General features: G+C 48.0%; 1 protein-coding gene and 1 non-coding gene across 8 annotated transcripts in view; both read right to left on the reverse strand.

The window, feature by feature from the left end:
* Positions 1-2,427: 2,427 nt before the first annotated feature.
* Positions 2,428-17,816, reverse strand: part of GGNBP2 (gametogenetin binding protein 2) — a 32,139-nt gene continuing 16,750 nt past the window's right edge. For 6 of the 7 annotated variants that reach the window (XM_061604811.1, XM_061604816.1, XM_061604814.1 and 3 more), the window contains 9 exons: positions 15,779-15,892; positions 13,587-13,796; positions 8,428-8,602; positions 7,772-7,966; positions 6,722-6,866; positions 5,830-5,955; positions 5,191-5,336; positions 3,866-4,114; positions 2,428-2,701 (listed from right to left, as the gene is read on the reverse strand). In XM_061604811.1, the coding sequence (XP_061460795.1) occupies positions 2,498-2,701; positions 3,866-4,114; positions 5,191-5,336; positions 5,830-5,955; positions 6,722-6,866; positions 7,772-7,966; positions 8,428-8,602; positions 13,587-13,796; positions 15,779-15,892 (1,564 nt within the window). In that variant the 3' untranslated portion in view covers positions 2,428-2,497. The remainder of the gene's footprint in view (positions 2,702-3,865; positions 4,115-5,190; positions 5,337-5,829; positions 5,956-6,721; positions 6,867-7,771; positions 7,967-8,427; positions 8,603-13,586; positions 13,797-15,778; positions 15,893-17,816) is intronic. The other variant, XM_061604810.1, reaches the window with a different exon arrangement.
* LOC133374520 (5S ribosomal RNA) lies at positions 9,928-10,046 on the reverse strand. The gene has a single exon (XR_009759915.1). It is a non-coding gene; the product is annotated as a 5S ribosomal RNA (ribosomal RNA).

A 17,816-nucleotide genomic window follows, 5' to 3' on the forward strand; every position in this document is an offset into this window, starting at 1 on the left:
GGCCAATAGCCCAGGATGAGGCAAGCTGTAGTTTATCAGCACATCTGGAGGGCAACAGGTTCCCCACAGCAGACCATATTAAATGGCCTTATTACCTAGCGTAAATGCTTAGGATCAGAGGCTTAAACGACCCAGGGAGGGGGGGATTTAAACAGGTGAAGTCAGCTGTTCCCATGTCCTGTCTGTCAGGAAACCTCAGGTCCAGGGGTTGAATGGAGGCCTGACCCTTGGAACTCATCCCAGACCACGCCCCCTCCCTAGGCCACACCCCCTCTCCCCGAGCCTGCTTCACCTTCTTGCCCTACTTGAGTGTTCTTCGCCTTCCTTGGACTCTAATAATGCCTCTTGCTTGCCTGGACAGAGAATTTAGAAGGGTGTGTACTATACCAAAGGTAAAATTTACATTTATTGCTCCGCCCACTTTTGCCCACCACTGGCATGCCTCCCTGTGGCTGGAAAAAGGTTCCCCACACCTGCCATAGCGGCACCCATCAGGTCACATGACCTCTTGGGAGCCTTCTGATTCTATGAGAGGAAGAATTTGAAATCGGGGAACAGAAATAAAAACCCAGTGCAGTTGCTCGGTACTCCGAGCGCCTGTTAGGTGTTTTGCAGAACTCTTCTCTGAGCAAGAGTTCGCCCAGGGAGACCCAGCAGTGGCCGAGAAACTTCCCAAGACAGCGTGCTGGCTGGTGGCTCCATGTCAGTGGGGCAATGCGACCTTTCAAGGAGCTGTCCAAGGTGCTTCAACCACCGCAAGAGACTTTGCCCATCACTTAATGCCCTGCAGCGTTGGCTGTGCTGTGCTGTAGGGTCCATTCTTAGGCTGCAGTAGCTGCTTTTGGCATTAAGGGACTATGAGCTCAGTTCTTGTACTGCAAACCCCATTAGCATTCCTGAACTCGCTCATAACCATGCTGCCTTAAGCAGGGCCTCTGAAGTAGATCTTGGCTGGCATCCAATTCTAGTTTTGTCCTCCACCTTTAAATGGGCCTTAAAGACTTTTTTTAAAAAAAAATGCTGCTCTTAAATGGGTAGCTAGCAGCTGTGACTGGGGTTCTGGTAGGGTCATGTTAATTCACACTGTTTTTCAAATTGCATTTTGTACTCTTTTGAACGTAACGAAACATCTGTTTTGAACCAGGTTGTACCATGGTTCATCAGAGTACATTTTCTTAAAACTGCTTTGGGAAGCACTTTGTTTGAAAATGCAGCCTATAAGTCTTTCAGATAAAAGGATCTGTAGGAAACTCACACGGGGTTTGCACTTAATACCGATGGGACCTGCAGCAAATGGTTGCAGGTCTGCCCAGCAAGAATGCTCCCTATTAGCTTAACAGCCTTTGACTCTTGAACATGTTTGGATCATATTGGACTGGGACATGGTTTTCCTCTAAGCTTTTATTTTCAGCAGTATTTTTGGCTCCCTCCAGTATGCAATCTATCTTGTTTCTTCAGGGGCAGGGAGAGATTTTAGGGCCAATCCTGTTGGCACTCACCACCTGAGGTTACTGTTATGAGGCATGAGTCTTCCCTGGACATGGGGTGTAGTAGAGCTCCACCTACCAAAACTGCTATTTTGCATCTGGCCACTATTTTGTACACAACTCTGGTGAGCGGATTTGGGAGATTCTAGCAGAAGAGGAGTTAGCAATCTATCATCATTTAGAAATAAACTGCTCGAAAGCACTCTAGGATCATGTAAGCGTGAGATATAATCAAATACAAATAATAGACCTAATGCAAGGGTGGCTAACCCGCAGCCCTCCATATATTTGTTGGACCTTCAGCTCCCAACAGCCCCAGCCAGGAATGCCCGTGGAGAAGAATGATGGGAGTCAGAGTCCAGCAACATCTGGAGGATGACAGGTTGCCCACCCCCATTCTAAACAGGGGGAAAGTACACCGGCCTCTGGAGTTATTTCAGCACTCTTAATCACAAAGAGTAGAAACATGCACACCTTTTCTTTTTTTACTATGCATATTAATAAATATTCTTTATTTTTAAATTTTGCACATTGCGCTTTCAACATATTACATCCAGAACATTTTTTCTTTTTGCAAATGGATGTCTACTTTGTAAAATCTTTAGACTGAGCTCATTGTCATTTCTGTACAGAATTATAAGTACAACATTACTTTTTGCCACTAAGTTGCGTTTTTTTTGTTTGTTAAGTGTCACAGTTAAGAGAAACATTGAAAGAAAAGAGAGGGCTGAAATTATGAAGGTTCTAAGGCTTGCCTCAATCTAGTCAAAACTAAAGATCCAAGCCGAAAGGGGTGGGGGGAGACCAAAAATTAAAAGTCATCACCTCCACCAGCCTCCTGCACAGGGGAGGAAAAAGAAATGAAAAAGAACAGAAAGCCACATTGATTTTTTTAAAAAGTAAGATTTTGTTTTAGTTGCTAAAGAAAGTATTTTGTTTGTTGAAGACAGAAAAGGCGCAGTAGTCATCTCGAAAGATTTCATTGAAAGACAGAGCTAATTTTATTGGGTTTAGTTTGCTCCGGCTGTTGTAAGCCAGCCAGTACAAACCGGCCTCTTATGATCGTTCAAGCGGCAGTATTTGTTAAATTTCTCCTTCAGGTGCTGCCGGTACCGCTCTCTGTTGCTGTAGAAAGACTTGTTGTTTGCCATGAACGACTGGATCTCGTCTTGCGAGATGAAGGTTTCCTCGTCGGAAGTGCATTCAGATTCGTCCTGCAAAAAATATCAATCAATATTTATTAGATTTATATTCCACCCTTCCTCCCAGTAGGACCCTGGGGTGGGAGGGCAAGATGAACACTTCCAAAGGTATCCTCCAAGGTGGGCATATTTCCAACCTTCTGTCACTTTTTAAAAGTTTGCATCTCACCTTACTTTAGGCTTCTATCCAAATAAGTTCTACTCAGAGTAGGCCCATCAAAATTAATGCATCTAAGTTAGTAATGTCTGTTTTTAATGGGTCTACTCCAAGTAGCACTGGATACCACCTTTGCTATTCATTAAAATCACATACAGATCCGTTTCCTATCCCAGTAGGCCAAAGCAGAGTACAGAAGAAAAATTCCAACACTAAGTGTCATAGGATAGCAGTTGGAAAGGGCCTGTGAGACCAACAGTATTAAAATATATATGTCATCTAAATAAAACTGCAGGCAATGTCAGGGGTATAGACAACAGGTTGTGATCAATTCAGTCCTATTCTGGGTAGACCCATTGAAAAGAATGAGCCCAAGTTAGTCATATCTATTAGCTTCATTGGGTCTACCCCGAGTAGGACTAGCACTGAACACCACCCAATATCAATAATCTTTGTTCCTTTGAAGCCTCACCCTTACCTGACCAACACCTGACATCATGCACGATATCAGGTATAGGGCAGTTGGGTGTGGCTTCCCCAAAATGGCCTCATGAGCCAAATGGGTGGCAGGAGGGGAAGCCTGGTGGGCCAAGTTTGGCCCACGGGCCGGAGGCTCCCCACCCCGGCATAAAGAAAGGCAATCTTTTAGGCATCCTGTTCCTGAGTTGTTTAGGGCTTTGTGTGTCACCAACAAGCCTTTTAAGTGCATAACTAATCCTGACCTGCATCTGTGCTGGAATTATTTAAGGCATTTTGTTTTTCCAGATTTTTTTTAAAATACGCTTTTAGTGTTTTATCACGTGTCTGCTGCTCTGAGCTCCCTGTGGGAGGAAAGGCAAGATAGAAATGTGACAAATAACACCAACACCTTTGAAAATGACTCGATAGCTAACAGGAAACCAGCGGAGCACGTTTAGCACAGCTGTGATGTGTGCATGACCTGAGCTCCCCCGGGTAACCTTGCTGCTGCATTCCGTCTTATCATCCATCCAGGAGAGACGGCCCATCCAGTTACTTACAAGGAGTTCCACCAAGCTCTTGGCTCCTTTCCCAGAGTCTGGCGCAGCGGCCGCCTCTGGAGGTTCTGCATGCAACAATGCTGCTTTCCTCTGCTCCAACCAAGGCACGGGCGGCCTGCCCTTCTCTGCCCGACAGCAAGCCTCGGCGTGCGGGTCTTTGGTCTTGTCCCGGTGGAACTCAGTGTGCAGGGCGCTCCCTGAGCCATCGTGATTACTCGGCTCTACGACGCAGTTACTCAGCTTTTGGATCTGGAAGAAGGGAAAGCAGACGTCCCAGGTGAGGAAGAGTCACCCGTTTGCTCTCACATGCCCCTCAAACCGGAAGCAGGTGGGAGTGCCGCGGAGTTGCCCTCCTAACCAGTCGAGACCGGTGGCTCTGATCTCAGTGGGGCAGGGAATCCACCCTGGGTTTTAGTCTGAGCATTCGAGGAGCTGTCCAAGGTGCTGAACTGTCGAGCTGGGCAGTTCCACAGCACCAGCCCACTCCAGCCGTTGCTCCTTTTTCAAATCTGATGGCTGCAATTAATTTCATCACATCAGCAGTGAGAAGGGTGCATACGGATATTCCTGCAAAGGGCAGTTTTGCCAGGGAGTGTTGTTGTGCAACAGGGTGAGCTTTGCTCTCACCCACCCTCACTCTAAAAATGACACACGCAGAGCGTCCATATCAAACACAGATCCCACGTTCGACGCCTGGCCCCTCCAGTTTTTCCAATGATGGGCTTCACTTGCACCCAGCGCTAAGCCAAACAATGACTTTAGCATGAAAGAGAAAATGGTGTCAGCCTGCTCTGGGTCCTGCTGCTGCTATGCCACCCAAAGCCAAGCCATGGTTTGCCTTAGCGCTGCATACAAACCCAGGCTCATGGCTTGTCTCCTTTCCAATGAGCCACGAGCATTAAACAAAGAACGAACTATAGATAGAGCTCATGGTTTGTTGGGCGTGGGACGAGCCACGAGGGCACCACATTGGCTGTCCCGTGACCCACACTTCCCCCCACATACAGACCACTTGAAAATTGCTGAGGGTCTCAGAAGAACACTTAATACATTTCCTGCCTGCAGTAGCAATTATAATTCCATAGAATGCAAGCTACAGTACAGGAAAATACAGTGTAAGAAAGTAAAGCAGCAATGAAAAGGAAATTAAAAATCAATATAATATTTAATGCGATCTTCAACCAGAAATCCACAGACACACCACAGACCACCTGAATGAAGCTCATGGATCACTGGCATCCATGGACCACATTTTGGAACCTTGCCCTAGATGATGTCATTCTAAAACACCACAAATTCCCCCAGAAACTGACACACACACTTACGTGTTCAGCCTCACCCTTCCTGCTTTTCTTCTTCTTCTTCTTGTTTTTCCCTTTTGTATTGCTGTCTTCAGAGTTTGCCCAGCACTCGACACAGCTGTCCCCATCCTCCTCCTTGTCCTCGCAGCGATGGATGCAGGGATCATCGCCTGCAAGGCAGAAAGTGGTCCTCTTAGCAACAGGGAAAAGGAACCTGAGGCCAAATGCGGCCCTCCAGACCTCTCTCTATCTGGCCCTCGAGACTCTTCCTTGGGCACACACGGAGGGTGGCAACATGCGATTGGGCCTTTTCAGTGGTGGCTCCCCAACTGTGGAATGCTCTCCCCAAGAGAGGTCCGCCTGGCGTCATATTTATCAACCTTTAGGCACCAGGTAAATACTTTTTTATTAAGCATTTTGCTCCTAATCTGTGCTCAGCTTTTAGCTTGGCAGGATAGGTTGTGTCCTTTTTTATGTTATTGTCGGATGAGCACTTTTTGTGTGTTTGGTGGCTGTTTGTGGGGTGTGTTTAAATCTCCGATGTATTTTCAATGTTACATTGTTTAAAAAGCATATATAACGCAAGTCGCTTTGAGACGAAACTTTTTGCAGTAAGCAACAAACTGATATTATTCATCGTCGTAATTTTCACGCCAGGCCTACCGTTTTCATCGTGATTGCAAATCCCTTCAGTGCAAGCAACGTCTGAGCCCTCTCGCGATCCCGTTTCACTGCCTTCCATGCTGGAGGAGTAGCCACAGTCGCTGCCGTTACAATGTGCAGATAAGCCTGGAAAAGAGAGACAAGACAGTTGCTTAGCAAAGCAAAAGACAAAGGGGGCTGTGCTTTTGTAGCACACACAAAATAGAGGGGGGAATGTCCCAGGGCTGTCTGCAGCGCTCTGTACTATTGTAGCCCAGAGAGCTTCGGCTATGGGGTGGTATATAAATGCAATAAATAAATAATAACGCTCAACGCATTTCAAGCCACTGTTGTGGTTTGTTTTTTACTTCAGGCAGCTATAAGCATAGTCAAAAAATATGTACAAATCCATATTACTTCCTCCCCTTTTTAAAACTATCTCACAGGGTAGGGGAGTGGAGGTAGGCCTGTTTGAACCTGCAGTTCTAAGTACAGTTGCCTGGGGGTAAGTCCCATTCTACACAGCAGGACTTGCTCCCAAGTAGATGTGCACAGATTGCTCTGTAAAAAGAGGACTGTAGTACTTTAATGTACATATATTGGAGGTGACATACCACACACACAAACACTGTTTTTATATGAGCATTTATTATTGCAGAACAGAGATGGGGAACCTGTGGCCCTTCAGATGTTGCTGAGCGACAACTCCCATCAGCCCCAGCAAGCATGGCTGACAGCCAGGGATGATGGGAGTTGTCGTTCAGCAACATCTGGTGGGCCAAAGGTTCTCCACACCTGGTGTAAGACAGGGATTGGTTTCAGTGCGGAGAGTTCCCTAAGGAGCACGGGACAGTCCAAAATGAAGTTTGACTTGACTGGTCAACAGTTTTTAGAGGAATCCCACTCAACCTACCTTTCTTTATTTTGGGTGAACCCAGTAAAGTGCCACCAGTGGGACAAGTGCAGGAAGTGTTTTCATTGGTAACAATGACCTCGATGCAGCTGCCTTTCTCCTCTGCGCTGCCGCAGGCTTTGCAAGCGCCCTCCAGGAAGTTTTCCTTCAAAGGGAGACGGAAAAAGGAGAAGCATGATGGACAACCCAAGAGACACGCCAACAAGGCCTGAACTCTTCAGACGACAAGCGTGCATGACTGAATTAACAATGTCACCCCTTTTTAACATCACAGGGAGGTCTGGCGGTGAGGTTAAGAAAGACCTGCTGGAGCAAGCAGGTGCCCTCAACGTTTTGTTTGGACAACAGCTCCCATCAGCTTCAGCCACCACAGGTGTGTGTTGCTGGGGCTGATGGCCGCGTGGGCTACGGATGGGATACTCGTTGACCGTGCAAAGCACCCCAGGTTCCCATCCCAAATAAGCCGCCACCTCACGGAGCGGCCCCAGCTCTGCGGCAGAGGGTGCGCTTTTCACGAGACCAGCTTCCACGTCGTTTCCAAGGGCAGCCCCACGCAGAGCGCGTTCCAACAGTCTAATCTGGACGTTACCAGAGCATGGTGGCCAAGTTATTTCTGTCCAAGAGGGGCCGGGAAAAGGCACTGCTAGCCACTGAGGCCACCTGAGCCTCCAGTGGCAGCGCTGAATCCAGAAACACCCCCAACTGCGGAATTCCTCCTTCAAGGGAACAGCAACTCAACTGTCCCCCCCACCTCTGGGGTGTGAGAACTCAGGACACATAACGCCTCTGCCTTGTCAGGTTTCAGCCTCAATTCATTAATGCCAGATATGACCCATATTCATTATTACTTGTATCCAGACATTCCGAAGAGCTCACGGTGGTGCTGGGGGACCTTTGGCTCCCTAGATGTTGCTGGGCTGCAGCTGCCAGCATCCTTTTCAATGGGCCATGCCAACTTGGGGCTGATGGGAGCTGGAGTCCAGCCACACCTGTACAGAGTCCAAATGCCGACCGGAGCAGACCAGGAAGCCCAGGCTTGAAGATGCTCACCTTCTCCTGGCTCCTCTCCTTCTCTTCCGCCGCTTGCAAGGGAGCAGGGATCTCGCACGCGCACTTATTTTTCCTCCGGTTCTTGCGCTTCTGGCGCTTCTTCTCTTGCTTGAGCTCTCGCACCCGCTCCTCTTCGGAGAACTCCTCGCAGAGCTGCTCCAGCCGGCTGATGCCTTGCACTCTTTCCACGGCCATCTGCGCAGGAAAAGACAAAACGCTCAGCTGTGCGAGCCCGACAGGTCGCGGACTCGCTTCTTTGCTTTCTCCAAAGCAACTTTTAAATTCTCTCTCCCCTCGGCTATGGCATCTCCTCAGAGCTGGGGGCCAAACGTGGCCCTCCAGACCTCCCTCGACCCCCGCTTTGCTCAATGCGCATGCTCAAGTTTGGACCCCTAATGGCTCTTAAAACTTTAGTTGCAGGCAAGGAGGAAAACCACAGAAACACAGGAAGTTGCCTTCGTCTGAGTCAGACGATTGGTCCAACAGCTCAATATTGTCTACACTGACTGGCAGGGTTTCAAGCAAGAAGCCTCTCCTAGCCCTAACCCAGAGATGCCAGGAACTGGACCAATGAGCTTCTGCACACCCAGTAGATCATCTGACACTTGAGCTATGGCCCTTCCCCGAATCCTATTTTAATTAATTAAGTTTTTTACCTCAAAACTTTTTCGTAAAGCATCAACGCCCAGGTAGAAGAGCATCTGCCATGTCTGTTCCTCCGCCCGGAGCTTTTGCCAGATACGGTGCAGCCGTTCATAAAGGTGGATCCCCAAGCAGGTGAGGACCTCCTCTTGGGCGATGTCTATTGTCTTTGCGTGCCTCTCTCTCCGCCTGGAGGGGTGAGAAATGAAGAGCACTGCAGCAAGGCACTCAAAGGGACCGCTTTTGATGCACCGACCTCAAGCCAGTCTCCTGATTCAGAAGCAACTTCTTGAGCAGGTAAAGGACGGTGCATGTATTTGCTGGTGTTTAGTGAAAGGTTCCACACTGGCATTTGCGGGCGTGTTACGCTGCCCTTGCCATACAACGTTTTTCAGAAGCTGTCGCCGTCAGAAGCCAAACGGTTTTGTCTCATGGCTGACTAGCCATGATGACTATGGTCCACCTCCAGTTTCAGAGGGAACATGCTTCTATCAGTGGCAGGGAGTCACATCAGAGCTTGGAAAAGTTACTTTTTTGAACTACAACTCCCATCAGCCCACTCCAGTGGCCATGCTGGCTGGGGCTGATGGGAGTTGTAGTTCAAAAAAAAGTAACTTTCCCAAGCTCTGAGTCACACAAGTAGGGAGAGTGGCTGTTACATTCTGGTCCTGCTTGTGGGCTTCCCATAGGGGCATCTGGTTGGCTGCTACAAGAACAGGAGGATGGCCCAGATGAGCCCTTGGCCTGTTCCAGTAGGCAGGCACCGCTTATGTCCTTAAGACCAGGGAAGAGGGGGAGGGAGAATCCGTTTGGAAAAATGCTGCGTGGATTTTTTGTTTTCATGCTTCCAGCCTGTCAAACCTGTTTCTAAGGCACCATGTACACAGAAGGGGGCAAGTTCTTTGTTTCAAGCATCGCATTGAGGCCAGCCTCTCCCTTTGGCCTTGCGTTCTCGATACAAGCCTGGAGGCAGAAAATGACGCAATTCCCTTTGTGGGCCCAACGGGGCTCTGGCCCGTTTGCTTGCCTCTTGCCAAACAGCAACTCCCCCATGTCACATGGCAGGGCTGCTTTTGAAAATGATAGAGAGGGCTTTCAAAAAGCAGGTGGGGGGCAAGGTGGCAGATAGGATCTGCTAAGCCCTTAGAACAGGGGTGGGAAATGGATCCGTCCCCTTCCCCCATAGGTCAAGTCTGACCCACACCCGTCAATCATGACATCACAGTGCTAGGCAGGCCCCAACGATCAACAAATTGTTGGCAATTGCAAAGCACTGTGCATGGGGCAATGGTTGGTGGTACCTGAACCCCCCCCTTTCAGCCCAGCTGGCATCAGGTGCAGAACAGGTGGCCTGGCCTGAACAGTCTTGTGGACTAAATGGGGAGGAGTAGCTGATGTTATATTCGTTCAAGTCAATTACGACTTATGGCGACCTTATGAATCTTTTTTGGATATATTCATAGGGTTTTCATGGTAAGAGGCATTCAGAGGTGGGTTACCATTGCCTTCTTCTAAGCCTACGGCACCCGGTATTCCCAGGCGATCTCCCAGCCAAGTACTAACCAGGCCTGATCCTGCTTAGCTTCCAAGATCAGACGAGATCGGGCATGTTCAGGGAAGTATGGCCATAGGCAATGGGGAGGAGAGATGGGCCTAATTAGGCCACCAGCTAGAGGTTCCCCATCCCCTTCCTTGGAACCTACGCTCTTGTGCATGCAGGAAGAAGCCCTGCAGACACCAGGCACAGACCACAATTTGATGCATTTTATGTACATGGGAGTGATGCCTGGCGCACAGGACCTGCAGCCAAACATCGCAAACCTGCACATGTTTACGGGGAAACCAAGCCCCATCGACTTCAACAGTGTCTGCATGCAACTGTGCGCAGAATTTCGGCAGGCTTACAGTGCAATCCTGTGCTTGCATGCTGACTGATATGCTTAACTCAAGATGAGTATAATGATGGGCTCTGCATCCGTAGTGTAATCTGACAGTGGTTTGTTGTTAGTAGTAGTGGCAGCATTTATATCCTTTTCTTTAATTTAGTTTTTATTTCTTGTACCTTCAGTATTGTTTATTTTGTTCTGCCACCCTAGTCAGAGGCAGCATGCTTCTGAAAACCAGTTGCCGGAAGCCTCAGGAGGGGAGCGTGTTCTTGCACTCAGGTCCTGCTTGCAGGCTTCCCCCAGGCACCTGGTTGGCCACTGTGAGAACAGGATGCTGGCCTGATCCAGCAGGCTCTTCTAATGTTCCATTTTTTCTTTGTTTCCATTATCTTTCCTTTCATTGTCAAATTTGTAAATAAATACATTTCATTGTGACCAGAGGGGCTGAACTCCCTAGCTTAAGTGTGCCCAGGACTGCAGCCTTAAGCATTTTAAAAACAAACTTTTTTTTTTTTTAAGGAAAAATAGAGGAGTGTACTTAATCGATATATCCAGACGGATCTCAGTATCCGTTAAGAGAAACAAGAACCTGGAACAGTAATTTGCAGAACACTTTTGGCAATGACAACATTCATGCCACATGCAGGTTAAGAGAGCTCGCAGAGGGGAAAAACATAAATATCCTTAAAGAGCGCATTCATGGCACCACCACCTAAGCAAAGAACAATATTAACTCAGGTGGCTTCTTGCAAATTCATTTATTTATTTATTCAATTTATATCCCGCCCTTCCTCCCACAAGGAGCCCAGGGCGGCTCAGCCTAAGTTTCACACATCCTCAGTAGATGCATAAGTACTTTGGCTTGCTGTTCACAAATCCCAGGATCTCTCTCTCTCTCTCACACACACACACACACACACACACACAGAGCGCATGTGGGAGAGGAGGAAATTAAGTGAGAAATCCACATTGCGGCCGACGCAACTGCTGAAGCCAAGTTGTCTTTCGAGAAGCGCGCATGTGCAAGAGTTAGTAATTCGCCACAAGCTATTCCACCCAACGCCCCTAATCACCAAAATCAAAAGGTCTCTCCATATGTTCCTAGCCAGTGACAAGCAGCCATGGTGGGGGGCATCAATGGAGGTATCAATGCACTTGCACTGGGCAGAGCGGCTGGTGCCCATTGGGAGTGGTGGGGCGGAAGGCAGGGGAGCCCCACAGTAGGTGGTGCCAGAGCCAATGACAGGAAGAGCCAACTCATTCTAGTTTGGTCCCCCCCCATCCTCCTCCCTGCCAAGTTCTACAAGGGCAACACTGGGACTAAGGAGGAGGAGGGCAGTGCCAGCCAACACCACCCCTTGGACTGGTTGTAAGTTAAGGAGGCAGGCAGGCGGAAGCTGGTTAGTGGGGCAGGGCCCCATTTGCCCTAATACAGGGGCTCCCAAGCTGTGGTCCACCACGTTCACTCAGGTGGTCCAGGGTGTATGTAGATTTGTGGCTGAAGATGCGAGACGGCAGGCACACCCATTGCCTTAAATGTTCATACTGACTTTCAATTGTAGGTTTACTGCATCTTTCATTTCTTAAATTGTATTTTATCCGGTTACACTGAATTCCACGGAATACCCACTGCAATACAATAAAACTACAACGTGCAAGGAGTAAAAGGACCAAGAAAAACAGAATGAAAAAATCACGTGCAGAGGAACGTTCAAAAGGCAGAAAGGTGGGGCAAAACGTTTAGGAATCACTGCCCTAATGGACCAGCCTCCACTGGTGTTGGAGTTTCTAGAACAGTGGTTCCCAAACCTTCCCCCCCCCCCCAAGACCACTTAAAAATTGCTGAGGGCCTTGGCGGACCACTTAATGCTTTTCCCTGCCTGTGCTGTATGGTTTTTGATGGTATTCGTGTTGCTTCCTTTACTACTTGTATTTCATTGTGTTACCATTTGCATCCCACACAACTCAAACTGTACAATGTAGGAAATAAAAAAATCAGTAAAAATGAAAATCAGTATGACTACCGTAGGGCCCCACTCATACGGCAGGTTACGTTCCAGACCCCCGCTGTAAAGCGAAAACCGCTGTAAAAAGGAACCCACTGAATAGAATGGCATGCGATGCCTGAAAACTGCCGTAAAAGCGGAACAAGCGCTGTATGAGTGGGGCTTTAGTCTAATTGCGTTTGAGACTGCTGTAAAGCGAATCGCTGTAAAGCAGGGCCCTACTGTATTTAAGGGGGACACACCACAAACCACCCGAATGAAGCTCGCAGACAAATAGTGGTCCATAGATCAAGGCTTTGGAACCTCTGTTCTTGAACAATGGATAGGAAGAGCTTGACCAATGTATTTAGGGGAGTTGGATCTGGGGTGGTAGGGCCATCACATCCAGAGCCCTAGTGGTCTTGTACAACACATCAATATTTTTTAAAAAATTACAAGGAGCCACCTTCCAAATGCCTGCTCCGACTATTTCCAAGCAGCCGGCAATTCTATTTTAAACTATACAGAGGCGCGTCCAACCTTGTCGTTATCGACATTTCGATGCCAGGTCAAGGCACACTTTTTTGCACAGGCCTTTCAGTGTGGAAGATCAGAATATGCCTCTCATTTCGTGCTGACGTCTGACACGGAGCTGGAGGGCCAAAGGGAGGAGCTGGGGGGAACCCACTGTGGGACTGTAGGGGGAAAGGCAGGCTATAAATGGATATATAAACAGGAGTGGGGAGCCTTTGGCCCTCCAGATGCTTGCTAGGGGCTGATGGGAGGTGTAGTTCAGCAAACATCTGGAAGGCCAAAGGGTCCCCAAACTTGATATAAATACATGTAACAAATAAGTGAATTCTTCCAGTTTTGTTTACGAGCCAACACGCCACTTTAGGCCCAGATGGCTCCACATAGGTGCCTTGTACTGTCAGATCCATTTGTCCATCTGGCTCAGTGCGGCCTACACTGACTGGCAGCAGCTCTCCAGGGTTTCAAGCAGGAGTCTCTCCCATGCTGGGGATTGAATCCGGGACCTTCTGCATGCAAAGCAGATGCTCTAACCACTGAGCGACACCCTTTCCCCAAACGAAAGCACACATGACGTGGAAGCGCATGTGTGAGGAAATGATGCGCCTCATCCCAAAAGGGGACCAGCAACACGGCCGAGAGAGACAGGGAAGACCCCACCACCACACACGCAAACACGACATGTATATATCTTGCGGTGGAAATATACATCGAGTAATTCTTTCCAAAGAAGCAAAAGCGCTAGATAGCCCACTCTAGCAAATTACATACTCATACCCTCCTGCGAACTCGGGCTCGGCTCGGCCGAGGAGGTGCGCGATGAAGTCCGTCTCGCAGCACACGTGGATGTGGCGCTCATGTGGACAGCAGCGCAGCCCCTCGTACAGCGCGGCACAGTAGCCTTTCTCCTTGCTGCAGTCCAGCTCGCCGATCAGGATGGTGTAAGCCCGCAGAACTTTGTTCTTGCAATCGGTGCAAAACCTGTTCGGAAAAGGGGGAAGAGAGCAAGTTTGTTTGTTTTGAAAGGCACATGTGTAGTGAAGTTTAAAAATAAGGAAATGGCACCTAGGAAGCTGTCTTACATAGAGTCAGACGATCTAGTGAAACATTGTTAACCCTGACTGGGGATCGCCCAATATGTCGATTTCTGTTTTTCAGTTTTCTAATCTTCAGATCTGCTCTCCGCATCAGTAGCCTTGTTGTTGCTTCTTCAATGTCCCCATGAAAGTTCATCAACGTTTTAATGAGTTCTTCCCTAACACACATCTTTGCACAGCAATTCCCCCTAATATGATGCATTTTTGGTACACTATTTTCACAAATATATGCATTTTAGGCAAACTTTATTGTGGTTATATGCATTTGGGAGCATATTCAGGGCCGGCATCAAAGGGGGGCCAGGTCGGGCCCTGGCTGAGGACCCTGCAGCCCAGAGGGGCCCCTCGTTAGTGTAGTAGAGTAGCGCTCCCCTTCTACAATCTGCAACAGGGTCCCTGCCGCGAATCACAGGGAGGGAGCTTCCAGGCCGCCCCCCCATTCGCTCACTCCACCTCCCTCTCTCCTGTCTGTTGCACAGGGCAGGAACCAGGAAACTATGGTTCTAAAGAAACCAGAATTTGAAGCCACAGTTTTTAAAGCTGGCTACCACATTCGAAAATGTGATAACATTTTCTACCTATATTGATGCCTAGGGAGGCATCAATATTGAAGTACTTGGCTGAAGAATTCTCAATACCACCCGGGCAGGTGGACCAGCTCACCAATGACAAGGGTCGCGTGGAGGTCAGGAGGGACAACTTGGCCAACGACACTATGAGCCTCCGAGAAAAGAAGACATGCCTCTCCTAAGACCATATCTGCTGTGGTCATTGTGTGCATCATTTGAAAACAAAGAAAACATTGTTTTTATTGCAAAACATTTTTCCTTTGCTCTTGTTGCATTGCATATTTACTGTATATTTTTTACCAGTTATTTCTTACGCAATTTTTGTGTGTGTAATATGTTTTGTAATATTTTGTTCACCACTTTGGCCGCCTCTGGGCCAAAAAGTTGTGTATAAACAAACTATAATAACAACAACAAAAGCGGATGTCAAAATCTGTGTAAAAACAAAAAAGGTGTTATTTAAGTCTAGTTATATTATACATAGTTGATGCTTATCTGTGGTAACTTTCTTTCAGTAATAAAATAAGGAATAAAAAGTCCGGTTAAGGTAAGAGGGCTGGGAGAACCTCTTTGCCTAGATTTGCTGCCAATCAGAAGCAACTCAGGACCAGCTGAGGCAGCTGGATACAGGTCCATGGATACAACTCTCTGTGCATTATCTTAATGCACACAAACAGTCCAGTTTCTGTGCATGTCCAGAAGGGACCAGCTTCTGCACAACTCTCCCATCCTCTGATACTTTCCAGGGGGCGACTCATCCAGTTTCAGGATGGCAGATTGCGCTGGGTGCAAAAGTGTTCTCGGGGCGCATCCAGACCGTCGCTATTTTCGGATGGGGTTCAAGGCACATACTGGCAAATTCAGGTTGCCCTGTTCCAAGTGGAATTGGTGCTTTTGTGCAACAAACTCATCCCCCCCCCAAAAATGGCAGACTTGTGATAAGGAAAGGGATGTAAAAAGGCCCTGGAAAGTGCGGGACGACACTTGCTTGATGCAACGTAGTCTCATCTTCCCCGCAAATGGACCAGGATGAATGCTCAGCAAACAGGTTGCTGGGAAGCAACTTCTGCCTGCAATGGGTTTCTCTCAGAAGAGGCCCATAAGCTTCTTAGCTGCTGCTGACGCCAAAAATGGGTCACGTGAACGGAAAAGAGCTTCAGAAACTGGCACATACTTTACACAGACACACACACACGGTCTTCAAAAGAACCGTTCCGAGTTACTTTGCCAAACCGAGAGATTCATACGGCGCTAACAGTAAAGGGGAAAAAGGGCCCTTCTTATTCTGTTGGCTTACCTGTGTTTCCGGAGGTAAGCTTCTAATGTTTCTAAGAGGCAGCTAGAATCGATTAAAACTACTTCGTCCCTGCACTCCTGGGACATTAGCTCCCACACATCCATCCAGCAACCCCTGCAAGGCAGGAAGAAATAGTCACGCAGCTTAAAACAAAGGCAGCCCCACATTTCAAGCGCTCGCGATGCAGGAACACGTCGCAACACACCCAGTGGTTCCCGGCTCCATTTACCTGGCTGCTCCCTGGAAAGGTCCGTAGTAGAAAGTGATCCTACACTTGCTCTCCTTCCTGTCGTCTTTGCTACTTCTTGTATCTGCACCTAACTTCTCTGCACTCAGGGCGCTACCGTTCCCTTCACTGGAGCACACAGTGTTTAAAACAAGAATTTAACAGCTACGTAAGGGTGCACATCAATTCTCCTGACTCTTAGCCTGCCCCAGCTCTTTTGGGTGGATGAGGCGGAGAAGGCTTCCACTTAAAAACAGAACGAAAGGCCGAAGACAAGAGTGCGTTTGGGCAGGCGAACCACATGATCTGAAGCAGCCTTCCCAAACTTGGTATCCTGTAGACGCTTAGGGCTACAGTTCCTACCAGCCCCAGCTAAGGATGGAACAATCTGTCTGTTTCGGTCCTCTCCGTTTCTCATTTTTCCAATGTTTAATTCAGTTCTCCCCATTTCTGCAGCGATCTGTGGTGGTTGTTTTTTTTTTAAAAAAATCCTCATGAAAATTCACCACCATTTTAGTGTGAATTTCTCCAAACGAACACATTTTTGTAGGCAGTTTTGACTAAGGTACGGTAGGGCCCCGCTTTACAGTGTTCCATTTTCCGGCGTTCCGCTGATGCAGCGGCTTTCAGTTAGGGGAAATTCCCCGTTTTAAAGCCGATTTTGCGCTTTTGCGGCATTTACGCATTGTACTGTACTGGCTATATTGGTTATTGTATTTTATCATGTTTTATTGTACGCTGCCTAGAGTGGCCACTGGCTAGATAGGCGGCCTATAAATTAAAGTTTATTATTATTATTATTTACGCGATGCGACCCATTATAGTCAATCGGTTCCGCTTTACGGCGATTTCCGCTTTACGGCAAGGGCCTGGTCCCTAACCCGCCATATAAGCGGGGCCCTACTGTACACATTTTTGCAAGCCATTTCTCCTCATTTCATGCCTTTTTGCCTGTTATTTTCACGCATGTATTCAGTTTTGCACACACTTTCCCCTAATATATGCATTTTTGTGAACGTTTAGCTGGCAAACGGCATCCCAAAATTCTAATACATGCGAATTTCGAAGGATGGCTGTGTGTCGGTTCTCAAATTGTTTTGGAAATTTGATAAATTCTGTTTGAAATGCAGACTGAATCGAAGTGCTCACCCATCCCTAGCCCCGGCCAGCACAGGAAGCTGCAGCCCAAAATATTCGGGGAGGACCCAGGCTGATCTATCATGGAGGTATTTAAAAGCACACACGATTTTAATAAGGGGTGCTTTTGGAGTGGATGGAACAGATCCTTAAAGAACCAGTTTTTCCAAGTCTGGTGAAATATGGGGCCCATTAAAAATCTCTGGCTACAGCCCTCCCCCAACCTGGTGCCCTCCGACGTTTTAAACTAACTCCCATTGGCTGTGCCAGCTAGGGCTGATGGGAGTTGTAGTCCACAACATCTGGAGGACACCAGGATCGGGGAGGGGGGGAAAGCTGATCTGAACCATGTTAGCTGTGCCAACATCCAGTTGAACTCAATGGGAATGAAGGACCCAAACTAGACGTGACACTTGTCACGTGGTTTGGCGTGGCCAATTTTTGCCAAAACAAACCAGCTGACATAGATGTAGTGGTTAAGGTGTTGGACTACGACCTGGGAGACCAAGGTTCGAATCCCCACATAGCCATGAAGCTCACTGGGTGATCTTGGGCGAGTCACTGCCTCTCAGCCTTATGAAAACAACTTGAAGGCAGTACAAGTGATCAAATCCCCTGTTAATTTAGTATTTAGATTTCTCATTTTATGTGCTATACCTGTTATAAATAGCTCTG

This window comes from Rhineura floridana, chromosome 21 (assembly GCF_030035675.1).
Source record: "Rhineura floridana isolate rRhiFlo1 chromosome 21, rRhiFlo1.hap2, whole genome shotgun sequence".
NCBI classification, from domain to species: domain Eukaryota; kingdom Metazoa; phylum Chordata; class Lepidosauria; order Squamata; family Rhineuridae; genus Rhineura; species Rhineura floridana.